Here is a 13,379-nt window from a genome sequence, read left to right as displayed (position 1 = left end):
CAACATATAGAGACGGTCCCTACACAAGGTGATCAGGTTGTCCCACGGGGGGCTCACAGTCTTAATCCCCATTTTCCAGATGAGGGAACTGAGGCCCAGAGAAGTGAAGTGACTTGCCCAAAGTCGCACAGCTGACAAGTGGTGGAGCTGGGGTTTGAGCCCATGACCTTTGACTCATTCATTCAGTCGTATTTATTGAGCGCTTACTGTGTGCAGAGCACTGTACTAAGCGCTTGGGAAGTACAAGTTGGCAACATATAGAGACGGTCCCTACCCAGCAGCGGGCTCACAGTCTAGAAGGGGGAGAAAAACATATTAACCAAATAAAATAAATAGAATAAATATGTACAAATAAAATAAATAGAGTTATCAATACGTACAAACATATATACATATATACAGGTGCTGTGGGGAGGGGAAGGAGGTAAGGCGACTTGAAGTTTGAGTCTCGGGATCAGTAGTTTCTCTTGAGTCCTTTGTCAAGATTGAATTAGCAGTGACAGTGAGACTGCCGAATCTCCAAAATCGTGGAATGGAATTGAACGGGAGAAATTTCCGAGTGCTGATCCATTCATTCGTTCATTCAGTCGTACTTATTGAGCGCTTACCGTGTGCAGAGCACTGTCCTAAGCACTTGGAAAATACAATTCGGCAACACATAGAGGCGATCCCTACCCAACAACGGGCTCAGAGTCTAGAAGAGGGAGGCAGGAAAAGAAAACAAGTAGACAGGCAGCCGTCAGGCTCCCTTGAATTCAAATAGCATTCCGAAGATCCGGGTTGTAGTTTTCCCTGCATTAAAATTAATCTTCGTATCGCCTTTGAGAGAGGTAGAGGATCTGGATATATCACCTGTATCTATGTATATATGTTTGTACATATTTATTACTCTATTTATTTTACCTGTACATATCTATTCTATTTATTTTATTTTGTTAGTATGTTTGGTTTTGTTTTCTGTCTCCCCCTTTTAGACTGTGAGCCCACTGTTGGGTAGGGGCTGTCTCTATATGTTGCCAATTTGTACTTCCCAAGCGCTTAGTACAGTGCTCTGCACATAGTAAGCGCTCAATAAATACGATTGATGATGATGATGATCTGGGACTGGATATTCTGAATCAGTGTCAGAACGGCACATGGGGGAGAAGGTGGAGTGAAGGAAATCATCAAGCCTAAAAGCCTTACCCCCAATTTTTTATTCCAGATAGACGAGAACTTTTCTCAGACCTTCGTATCAACTGTCAGGATGAGCTTCTTTGTCGATCTTGGCCCTCTGGGTGAAGCAAAAATTAATCAATCATATTTATTGAGCGCTAACTGTGTGCAGAGCACTGTACTAAGCACTTGGGAAGTACAAGTTGGCGACATAACGATCGGGACATTTTATGTAATAATTTTGGATCTTTTCACTTTGGATCAGTCAAGTGGGATTTATTGAGTGCCGACCATGCGCAGAGCACCGTACCAAGCGATTGGGAGGGAGTGGGCCGATATGATCTGAGCCCACAAGGAGCTCTCAGAGGGGAGGAAAATCACTTCCAATACTTCCGTTTTAAAAATTTACCCAGGCTGTAATTGAATTAAAGAATGCAAGCCTTCCATTGATGTTGCTTAATTGTTCTCCTGGGGAGCACTTTCCGCTTACCCTCCGGGTTGATTCGTTTGCCCTCTCAATTTCAGAATTCCATACGACACAACCTTTCTCTGAACAAGTGTTTCCTTAAAGTGCCTCGATCCAAGGATGACCCCGGAAAGGTAAGATTTATTTTGTTGTCCCCCCCCCCCCCCTTCCACTTAAGTGGAATGTGATGGACTCCTGCAAAGATAAGAGGCCTGTTTCCAATATCTGATATCTCCAGGGTCCCCCCCCTTTCCGCTTAAGTGGAATGTGATGGACTCCTGCAAAGATAAGCGGCCTGTTTCCGATATCCGATGTCTCCGGGGTCACGTTTGACGTACCGAGAAGTAGACGGGATGAATGGAAAGACCCGGGGGACGCTTCCATGGGCCGGATTCATTAGGTCAGGGGCGCCGCGCCGTGATCAGAACTCGTGTGGGAGGGGAACGGAGGGGAAGACATATTTCTCCCCTCAGGAGCATGCGGCGGAGCTGAGAAGCGAAAGGCTCCCCCCGCATTCAGTTACGCGTATATAAAAGAATCCGTTGTTTCCAAGGAATGCCAGCGCGGTGTTAGACTTTGGAAAGAATGGCCATGGAGTCTCCCGCCGATAAGGACAGACGAGTCGCGGCCCGGTGCCGATTCCGTGCCGGGCGGATTGTGCCCTTAAGTTTCCCTTCTCTGCGGATGAGGTGTTTGTGAGACTACCTCAGCCTCCCTCCGAGGCCGCGGGACCCGTTTCAAAGGAGGCAGATAGTGGAGTCTTGTTTTTTGGAGCGATTCCAGTCGTGCCCACCCTGAAATTACGTTTGTGGGTACGCGAAGGGTCCGCCACGCAGCCAGGTCCCGACGACCGTGACATGTTTGCCGTCCTCGGCTCTGGGCCCGACTGACCGGGGGAAGTGCAACTGCTCCGAAGTCTTTCCAGTCCTTTGCTTCTCCCACCCCTCCGCTTGACAGCTGATTGCGGATCAGCTGTCGGGAGAGGGACGGGGAAAGAGGCGACTGTAATTCCATACGGCACTGTCGGATGGCATTTTAATGCTGGCTGAAAGGTGTCTGCCATTACTAATGATAGCATTTATTAAACGCTTACTTTGGGCAAAGCGCTGTTCTAAGCGCTGGGGAGGTTACAAGGTGATCAGGTTGTCCCACGGGGGGTTCACAGTCTTCATCCCCATTTTACAGATGAGGTAATGAGGTCCAGAGAAGTTACGTGACTTGCCCAAAGTCACACAGCCGACAGTTGGCGGAGGTAATGTGTCCATGTTCCTGTGTCCTTTAGGGACGGCCCTGCTTTCAGCCCAACTTCAGATTTCATTATAAAAATGTGTTGAGTTCCCGGGGGCGGGGGCAGCCTTTACCCCCGTCCCATGACTTTTTCGGGCTATGCGATGCTTACGGGGCTTTTCCTTCTATAAACAGAATATTTACTTAATTATGATCGTGCACGTGTTCCCTTCTCTTCCGTATTGTTGCTGGACCTTTTCGGGCCATACGACGCTTACAGGGCTCTTTCTGCTGTAAACAGAATATTCACTTAATTATGATCGTGCACGTGTTCCCTTCTCTTCCGTATTGTTGCCGGAGTGTAATTTTGGAGCAAACAGAGTAAATCTGTACGGTTTCCATCCCTCGTTGAAGTGATCTCAGGAGAATACTGGTTTTCAAAAACTCCCCGACGTAGAGAACCATGCCTTCTGAAATCGGGGATTATTCACCCGCGGCTCAGGAGTTCCCGCCGTGTCCCTGCACTCCAGAAAAGCCCGATCCTCACTGAAGGAGTTGGTGGAGAGAGACATAAGGCAGGCAGAAAATTTTAAATCAAGACGAGAAATCAAAGAAATCTCAAGGGAGTAAAGTTATTTTTAAATGTGTCGGAGTGGGGATATCCTGGAGCAGATTCCTGGAAGTGGGTATGTCAGTTGTAAGGATAATGGTGGATGAGGGATATTTTGCTCTGGAGTTACTTCTCAGTGCAAACCCTTGAAAAGTAGAGTCACCCGGCTTAGACACATCTCCTTGTCTGCCTGCATTTTTTTTTCCCCTTTTTCTCTGTCTGTCTCTCTCTTTTTTTTTTAATATCCTGGCTTCCTGCCGACGTGTTTAGATGTGGGTGAACTGCAGCTAGCTTAATATTGCCGATGATGAAGTTAAAAATGGGAAAAATATTTAGGAAGATTGAAAATACGTTGCCTCCTAACACTTAGCGCGGAGTGCTGTATTCTGTTCTGGCATTCATTCATTCATTTTTTAGACTGTGAGCCCACTGTTGGGTAGGGACTGTCTCTATATGTTGCCAATTTGTACTTCCCAAGCGCTTAGTACAGTGCTCTGCACACAGTAAGCGCTCAATAAATACGATTGATGATGATTCATTCATTCATTCAGTCGTATTTATTGAGCGCTTACTGTGTGCAGAGCACTGTACTAAGCGCCCCTTTCTGTAGAGGAGTTATTACTGTCTGCCTGCCGTTTTGGTCTATGATTAGTTTCTCTAAGTTAGTGTAGCGGTGTTTCAGTTTGCTTTCCTGCAGATCTGTTCCTTCTGCTGTCTCGCCACACATATTCTTTGTTCAAAATAGAATTGAGTTCTTTGATGCAGTGCAAAATATTTTGTGGCCTTTAAGCGATCATTCTGAAAATCTTGTTCTTCCAGTCATCCTCTGAAGCTCTTAATAATAATAATAATAATAATAGCAATAGTAGTGGTATTTGTGAAGCGCTTATTATGTGCTAAGCACTGGAGTGTTAACAAGGTAGTTGGGTCGGACGCAGTCCTCGTCCCACATGGGGCTCATGGGCTTAACCCCCATTTTACAGATGAGGTAACCGAGGCCCAGGAAAGTGAAGCGACTTGCCCAAGGTCACACAGCAGACATGTGGTGGAGCCAGGATTAGACCCCACATCCTCTGACTCCTAGATTTTTTAGCCCCAGAAGTGGACAAAAGTTACCCTGCCTCCTTTCTCCAGAAGCACTCACTGGGAGATTCATTCATTCATTCATTCAATCAATCAATCAATCAATTGTATTGATTGAGCGCTTACTGTGTGCAGAGCACTGTACTAAGCGCTTGGGAAGGACAAATTGGCAACATATAGAGACGGTCCCTACCCAACAGTGGGCTCACAGTCTAGAAGGGGGAGACAGGGAACAAAACCAAACATATTAACAAAATAAAATAAATAGAATAGATATGTACAAGTAAAATAAATAAATAAATAGAGTAATAAATCCGTACAAACATATATACACATATACAGGTGCTGTGGGGAAGGGAAGGAGGTAAGGCGGGGGGGATGGAGGTGGGGGATTGAGTGCTTACTGTGTGCAGAGCACTGTACTAAGCACTTGAAGACCACTTTTAGACTGTGAGCCCACTGTTGGGTAGGGACTGTCTCTATATGTTACCAACTTGTACCTCCCAAGCGCTTAGTACAGTGCTCTGCACACAGTAAGCGCTCAATAAATATGATTGATTGATTGTTTGATCACCCTAGACACTCATTTCATGGGGTTCCGAAGCATTTAAGAGAAGCAGCGTGGCTCAGTGGAAAGAGCCCGGGCTTTGGAGTCAGAGGTCATGGGTTCAAATCCCGCTTCTGCCAACTGTCAGCTGTGTGACTTCGGGCAAGTCTCTTAACTTCTCTGGGCCTTAGTTCCCTCATCTGTAAAATGGGGGTTAAGACCATGAGCCCCACGTGGGACGAGAATAATTGTGTCCGACCCAACTACCTTGTTTCTACTCCAGTGCTTAGCACATAATAAGCCCTTAACAAATACCACTACTATTGTTATTATTATTATTATTAAGATTGGGAGCCCCCCGTGGGACAACCTGACCACCTTGTAACCTCCCCAGCGCTTAGAACAGTGCTTTGCACATAGTAAGCGCTTAATAAATGCCATTTATTATTATTATTATTTTCTCTCAACTCATTCATTCAGTCATATTGAGCGCTTACTATGTGCAGAGCACGGTACTAAGCACTTGGGAAGTACAAGTTGGCAACACGTAGAGACGGTCCCTACCCAACAGCGGGCTCAAAGCCTGGAAACCCCCTGTTTATTCCAGCGGCTTATCCTTCCGGATAGCGGTTTGCCGTCTTGGCATTTGCCGGCCACCCGTAGCTTGGCGAAAAGGCCGGGTCAGACTAAAACCGGGCGGCGCAGACGCCGTTTTCGGTCGATGCCAGCCCTCTTGCAGAATGGCTCACGAGTGCCCAGGCACCCTCCCTCCGCAACCTCCTCGCAGCCAGGATAGGTGTGGGAGGGAGGGGAATTCCTCCGAGGGGGCTGCAAGGGGAAGCTGCCGGAGTGTGGTGAGACGGGGAGAACCCTGGCAGCGCCGCAGATGCTCGGGCAGGAAATCAGAAGAGGGTTAGGGAGGAGGGCAGAGCAAGCAGCGCCTTTGCCATCCCCAGATAACCATCTGAAATAGGGGCCTGGCAGCGGGGCTGGGCTCCAGCTAACGCTCGGGAATGAAACGTTCGGATCATCTTTGTGCAGAAACGCTCTGGGCATGGTACTCCCCTCCTCAAAAATCTCCAGTGGCTACCGATCAACCTGCGCATCAGGGAGAAACTCCTCACGCTGGGCTTCAAGGCTGTCCATCCCCTCGCCCCTTCCTACCTCCCCTCCCTTCTCTCCTTCTCCAGCCCAGCCCGCACCCTCCGCTTCTCCGCTGCTAATCTCCTCACCGGGCCTCGTTCTCGCCTGTCCCGCCATCGACCCCCGGCCCTCGTCCTCCCCCTGGCCCGGAATGCCCTCCCTCCACACATCCGCCAAGCCAGCTCCCTTCCTTTCATTCAGTCGTATTTATTGAGCGCTTCCTCCCTTCAAAGCCCTACTGAGAGCTCACCTCCTCCAGGAGGCCTTCCCACACTGAGCCTCCTCCTTCCTCTCCCCTGCCTTACCTCCTTCCCTTCCCCAAAGCACCTGTATAGATGTATATATGTTTGTACGTATTTATTACTCTATTTTACTTGTACATATTTATTCTATTCATTTTATTTTGTTAGTATGTTTTGCCTTGTTGTCTGTCTCCCCCTTCTAGACTGTGAGCCCGCTGTTGGGTAGGGACCGTCTCTAGATGTTGCCAACTTTTGGAAACTGGAAGAGTGGGTCTCTGCTGGCCTGCAAAAGGGGGGAGGAAAAAAAGACAAAGGGACTGTCTCTATATGTTGCCAACTTGGACTTCCCAAGCGCTTAGTACAGTGTTCTGCGCACAGTCAGCGCTCAATAAATACGACTGAATGAATGAATGTAATCAGTGCTTTACCAAAAACCACAGTCACAACTGGGGAGAAATACATAAGGAGTTTCCAAGACAGTTTTGAAACTGGAATAGTAGGTCTCTGCTGGCCTGCAAAACGGGGGAGGAAAAAAGGACAAAGGGACCGGCTCTATTTGTTGCCAACTTGGACTTCCCAACGCTTAGCACAGTGCTCTGCACACAGTCAGCGCTCAATAAATACGACTGAATGAATGAATGTAATCAGCGCTTTACCAAAAACAATAGTCACAATTGGGGAGAAATACATAAGGAGTTTCCAAGACAGTTTTGAAACTGGAAGAGTGGGTCTCTGCTGGCCTACAAAAGGGGGGAGGAAAAAATGAATGAATGAATGTAATCAGCGCTTTACCAAAAACCACAGTCACAACTGGGGAGAAATACATAAGGAGTTTCCAAGACAGTTTGGAAACTGGAAGAGTGGGTCTCTGCTGGCCTGCAAAAGGGGGGAGGAAAAAAGGACAAAGGGACCGGCTCTATTTGTTGCCAACTTGGACTTCCCAACGCTTAGCACAGTGCTCTGCACACAGTCAGCGCTCAATAAATACGACTGAATGAATGAATGTAATCAGCGCTTTACCAAAAACAATAGTCACAATTGGGGAGAAATACATAAGGAGTTTCCAAGACAGTTTTGAAACTGGAAGAGTGGGTCTCTGCTGGCCTGCAAAACGGGGGAGGAAAAAAGGACAAAGGGACCGGCTCTATATGTTGCCAACTTGGACTTCCCAAGCGCTTAGCACAGTGCTCTGCACACAGTCAGCGCTCAGTAAATACGACTGAATGAATGAATGTAATCAGCGCTTTACCAAAAACAATAGTCACAGTTGGGGAGAAACACATAAGGAGTTTCCAAGACAGTTTTGAAACTGGAAGAGTGGGTCTCTGCTGACCTGCAAAGGGGGGAGGAAAAAAGGACAAAGGGACCGGCTCTAGATGTTGCCAACTTGGACTTCCCAAGTGCTTAGCGCAGTGCTCTGCACACAGTCAGCGCTCAATAAATACGACTGAATGAATGAATGTAATCAGCGCTTTACCAAAAACCACAGTCACAACTGGGGAGAAATACATAAGGAGTTTCCAAGACAGTTTGGAAACTGGAAGAGTGGGTCTCTGCTGGCCTGCAAAACGGGGGAGGAAAAAAGGACAAAGGGACCGGCTCTAGATGTTGCCAACTTGGACTTCCCAAGCACTTAGCACAGTGCTCTGCACACAGTCAGCGCTCAATAAATACGATTGAATGAATGAATGTAATCGGCGCTTTACCAAAAACCACAGTCACAACTGGGGAGAAATACATAAGGAGCTTCCAAGACAGTTTTGAAACTGGAAGAGTGGGTCTCTGCTGGCCTGCAAAAGCGGGGAGGAAAAAAGGACAAAGGGACCGTCTCTATATGTTGCCAACTTGGACTTCCCAAGCTCTTAGTACAGTGCTGTGCACACCGTTGGCACTCAATAAATACGACTGAATGAATGTAATCAGCGCTTTACCAAAAACAATAGTCACAGTTGGGGAGAAATACATAAGGAGTTTCCAAGACAGTTTTGAAACTGGAAGAGTGGGTCTCTGCTGGCCTGCAAAAGGGGGGAGGAAAAAAGGACAAAGGGACCGGCTCTAGATGTTACCAACTTGTACTTCCCAAGCGCTTGGCACAGTGCTCTGGGCACAGTCAGCGCTCAATAAATACGACTGAATGAATGAATGTAATCAGCGCTTTACCAAAAACAATAGTCACAATTGGGAAGAAATACATAAGGAGTTTCCAAGACAGTTTTGAAACTGGAAGAGTGGGTCTCTGCTGGCCTGCAAAAGGGGGGGAGGAAAAAAGGACAAAGGGACTGGCTCTAGATGTTGCCAACTTGGACTTCCCAAGCGCTTAGCGCAGTGCTCTGCGCACAGTCAGCGCTCAGTAAATAGGACTGAATGAAAAAATGCAAAATTGAAACAACAAAAAAAGACGCCACCCTGTCGTCTCAGTAAAGAGCGGGCAGCGGGTTGTCATCATCATCAATTGTATTTATTGAGCGCTTACTATGTGCAGAGCACTGTACTAAGCGCTTGGGAAGTACAAATTGGCAACATATAGAGACAGTCCCTACCCAACAGCGGGCTCACAGTCTAAAAGGGGGAGACAGAGAACAAAACCAAACATACTAACAAAATAAAATAAATAGAATAGATATGTACAAGTAAAATAAATAAATAAATAGAGTAATAAATCTGTACAAACATATATACATCTATACAGGTGCTGTGGGGAAGGGAAGGAGGTAAGATGGGGGGATGGAGAGGGGGAGAGGAAGGAAGGGGCTCAGTGTGGGAAGGCCTCCTGGAGGAGGTGAGCTCTCAGCAGGGCCTTGAAGGGGGGAAGAGAGCGAGCTTGGCGGATGGGCGGAGGGAGGGCATTCCAGGCCCGGGGGATGACGTGGGCCGGACTGTGTGAGACGGGGCCCCAGGACGGCTGGGCATGAGGGGCAAGAAGCTCAGCAGGCGTCCGGCCCGCGCAAAGGGAGGAGAAGCGGCAATAAAGCCCGATTCCGCACAACACAGCCGCTGCTTTTGTGGTTTAAAGAAAAAAATAGACCGCAGCGTGAACAACTGTGAATCGGGACTGCAGGAAACCCACCTAAAGTCAAGGAGCTCCGTCGTACTCATCCGCCAGGCCTCTTGTACTTCCCAAGCGCTTAGTACTGTGCTCTGCACATAGTAAGCGCTCAATAAATACGATTGATGATGATGAAGGGTTGATTGATTCATTCATTCAGTCGTATTTATTGAGCGCCTACTGTGTGCAGAGCACTGTACTAAGCGCTTGGGAGGTACACGTTGGCAACTTATAGAGACGGTCCCTACCCAACAGTGGGCTCACAGTCTAGAAGGGGGAGACAGACAACAAAACATGTGGACAGGTGTCATCAGAACAAATAGAATTAAAGCTAAATTCATTCAGTTGTATTTATTGAGCTCTTACTGTGTGCAGAGCACTGTACTAAGCGCTTGGGAAGTACAATTTGGCAACGTATAGAGATAGTCCCTACCCAACATTCATTCATTCAATCGTATTTATTGAGCGCTTACTGTGTGCAGAGCACTGTACTAAGCGCTTGGCAAGTACAAGTTGGCAACATATAGAGATGGTCCCTACCCAACATTCATTCATTCAATCGTATTTATTGAGCGCTTACTGTGTGCAGAGCACTGTACTAAGCGCTTGGGAAGTACAAGTTGGCAACTTAGACGGTCCCTACCCAATAGCAGGCTATTCTGAGTTTGGGAGTTTGCAATCAATCAATCAATCAATTGTATTTATTGAGCGCTTACTGTGTGCAGAGCACTAGACTAAGCGCTTGGGAAGTCCAAGTTGGCAACATATAGATACAGTCCCTACCCAACAGTGGGCTCACAGTCTAAGAGGGGGAGACAGAGAACAAAACCAAGCATACTAACAAAATAAAATAAATAGAATAGATATGTACAAGTGAAATAAATAAATAAATAGAGTAATAAATATGTGCAGGGCACGCGGAAGTGGGTGGGGGCGGCTGGGGTGATTTTCTGTGCTTTTACCAGAGTACTCTGGGGACTCTCCTCCCATAGTTGTGGTTTATCGTCAGGAAGCTGAAGTCATAATGTTGCCAACTTGGACTCCCCAAGCGCTCAGTACAGTGCTCTGCACACAGTAAGCGCTCAATAAATCCGATCGAATGAATGAATCAGCTCGAGCGAACCGTCATTCATTCCAAACGTGGCAGCGGGGGGGACGGTCCTCCAGCCGGCCTCTGTCCACTCTTCCGCATCTACTGTTTCTGACCTCCAGTCTCGGAGCCAAAATAAGCAAGGAGCGGAGCGGTGGGGCTCCCGGAAAATCACGTGGGGCGGGGATGAAATGAATCCTCAAGTGTCTTTCATCGGTGGGGCGCACGGAAAATCCCGTGGGGCGGGGATGAAATGACTCCTCAAGTGTCTTTCATTCATTCATTCTTTCAGTCGTATTTATTGACCGATTACTGTGTACTTGGACTTCCCAAGCGCTTGGTACGGTGCTCTGCACCCAGTGAGCACTCAATAAATACAAATGAATGAGTGAATGAATGAATGAATGATTATCTCCCCCTTCTAGACTGGGAGCCCGTTGTCGCGTAGGGACTGTCTCTATATGTTGCCGACTTGGACTTCCCAAGCGCTTGGTACAGTGCTCTGCACACAGTAAGTGCTCAATAAATACGATTGAATGAATGAATGATTGATTATCTCCCTCTTCTAGACTGTTACCCGGCTGTTGGGTAGGGACTGTCTCTATATGCTGCCACCTTGTACTTCCCAAGCGCTTAGTCCAGTGCTCTGCACACAGTAAGTGCTCAGTAAATGCTATTGAATGAATGATTGATTATCTCCCTCTTCTAGACTGTGAGCCCGCTGTTGGGTAGGGACCATCTCTATATGCTGCCACCTTGTACTTCCCAAGTGCTTAGTCCAGTGCTCTGCACACAGTAAGTGCTCAATAAATACTATTGAATGAATGATTGATTATCTCCCTCTTCTAGACTGTGAGCCTGCTGTTGGGTAGGGACCGTCTCCATATGCTGCCACCTTGTACTTCCCAAGCGCTTAGTCCAGTGCTCTGCACACAGTAAGTGCTCAATAAATACGATTGAATGAATGAATGATTATCTCCCTCTTCTAGACTGGGAGCCCACTGTTGGGTAGGGACCATCTCCATATGCTGCCACCTTGTACTTCCCAAGCTCTTAGTCCAGTGCTCTGCACACAGTAAGTGCTCAATAAATGCGATTGAGTGAATGAATGCAGAGCACTGTACTAAGCGCTTGGGAAGTCCAAGTCGGCAACCTATAGAGACAGTCCCTACGCAACAGCGGGCTCACAATCTAGAAGGGGGAGACAGACAACAAAACGAACCAGATTAACAAAATAAAATAAATAGAATAGTAAATGTGTACAATATGTCTTCAGATCAGGCAGGCGGAGTTGGTTGAAATGAACCAGGGGACACTGAATATGGAAGCATAGCCCAGGTGGAGGAAAAAACTTCATAAAAGAACAAACCCGGATTTTGCCAATACCGTGTAATTCCCCATTAGACTGGGCCTGGATTTATTTTTATTCATTCATTCATTCAATCGTATTTATTGAGCGCTTACTGTGTGCAGAGCACTGGACTAAGCGCTTGGGAAGTCCAAGTTGGCAACATATTCATTCATTCATTCAATCGTATTTATTGAGCGCTTACTGTGTGCAGAGCACTGGACTAAGCGCTTGGGAAGTACAAGTTGGCAACATATTCACTCATTCATTCATTCAATTGTATTTATTGAGCGCTTACTGTGTGCAGAGCACTGTACTAAGCGCTTGGGAAGTCCAAGTTGGCAACATCTAGAGACAGTCCCTACGCAACAGTGGGCTCACAATCTAGAGGGGGGAGACAGACAACAAAACAAAACTTATTAACAAAATAAAATAAATGGAATAGTAAATATGTACAATATGTCTTCAGATCAGGCAGGCGGAGTTGGTTGAAACGAACAGCGATATCTCTAAGGGGACACTGAATATGGAAGCGAAGCCCGGGTGGAGGAAAAAACTCCATAAAAGAACAAACCCGGATTTTGCCAATACCGTTGTAATTCCCCCTTAGACTGGGCCCGCATTTATTTTTATTGTGTTTGACCGTCTTGTTTTGTTTTTGAACGGTGGGCAGGCCGTCATCACTTTTAGTCCTAATGAAATTATTTGCATTCAGGCCTGGGCAAACGCGCCACTTAAATCAGTTGAATGTTTCTAAAAGCCGGAAAAGTAACTGATTTGGAAGAAGGTGAAGAAAAGACCAAGTTTTGCTGTCTTTATTTGGGAATGTATTCTATTTATTTTGTGTGCGTTTCGCTTTAATTCTGTTTGTTCTGACGACTTGACACCCGTGTTTTGTTTCGTTGTCCGTCTCCCCCTTCTAGACTGTGAGCCCGTTGTTGGGTAGGGACTGTATATGTTGCCAACTTGTACTTCCCAAGCGCTTAGTCCAGTGCTCTGCACACAGTAAGCGCTCAATAAATACGATTGAATGAATGAATGAATGAATATGTTGCCAACCTGTACTTCCCAAGCGCTTAGTCCAGTGCTCTGCACACAGTAAGCGCTCAATAAATACGATTGAATGAATGACTGAATCCCCCATTGCCTCTCAGTTTGGTGTTAGCCTCCTCTTAAAATGGAGTTTTTTTTTTTTTGTTTTTACAAGGCAGGTCAGGAAGACAAGGGATAGCGTTTTTTGATTTTTCTCAGAAAATTCTCTCCATCGTTTTTAGTTGGGGTTTATTTTAACAGAGATGATGGTGATGGCATTTGTTAAGCGCTTACTATGTGCAAAGCACTGTTCTAAGCACTGGGGGAGGTTACAAGGTGATCAGGTTGTCCCACTGGGGGGGGTCACAGTCTTTATCCCCATTTCACAGA

At 46.8% G+C, this 13,379-nt stretch overlaps 1 protein-coding gene across 2 annotated transcripts in view; it reads left to right on the top strand.

Annotated features, from left to right (window-relative positions):
- Positions 1 to 13,379, top strand: part of FOXJ3 (forkhead box J3) — a 195,039-nt gene that overhangs the window by 94,086 nt on the left and 87,574 nt on the right. For both annotated transcript variants that reach the window (XM_038746442.1, XM_038746441.1), the window contains exon 4: positions 1,681 to 1,755. In XM_038746442.1, coding sequence (XP_038602370.1) covers positions 1,681 to 1,755 — 75 coding nt within the window. The remainder of the gene's footprint in view (positions 1 to 1,680; positions 1,756 to 13,379) is intronic.

This window comes from Tachyglossus aculeatus, chromosome 5 (genome assembly GCF_015852505.1).
Source record: "Tachyglossus aculeatus isolate mTacAcu1 chromosome 5, mTacAcu1.pri, whole genome shotgun sequence".
NCBI lineage: Eukaryota > Metazoa > Chordata > Mammalia > Monotremata > Tachyglossidae > Tachyglossus > Tachyglossus aculeatus.
The sequence above is the reverse complement of the archived record's forward strand: the minus strand, read 5'-3'. Positions and strand labels throughout refer to the sequence as shown.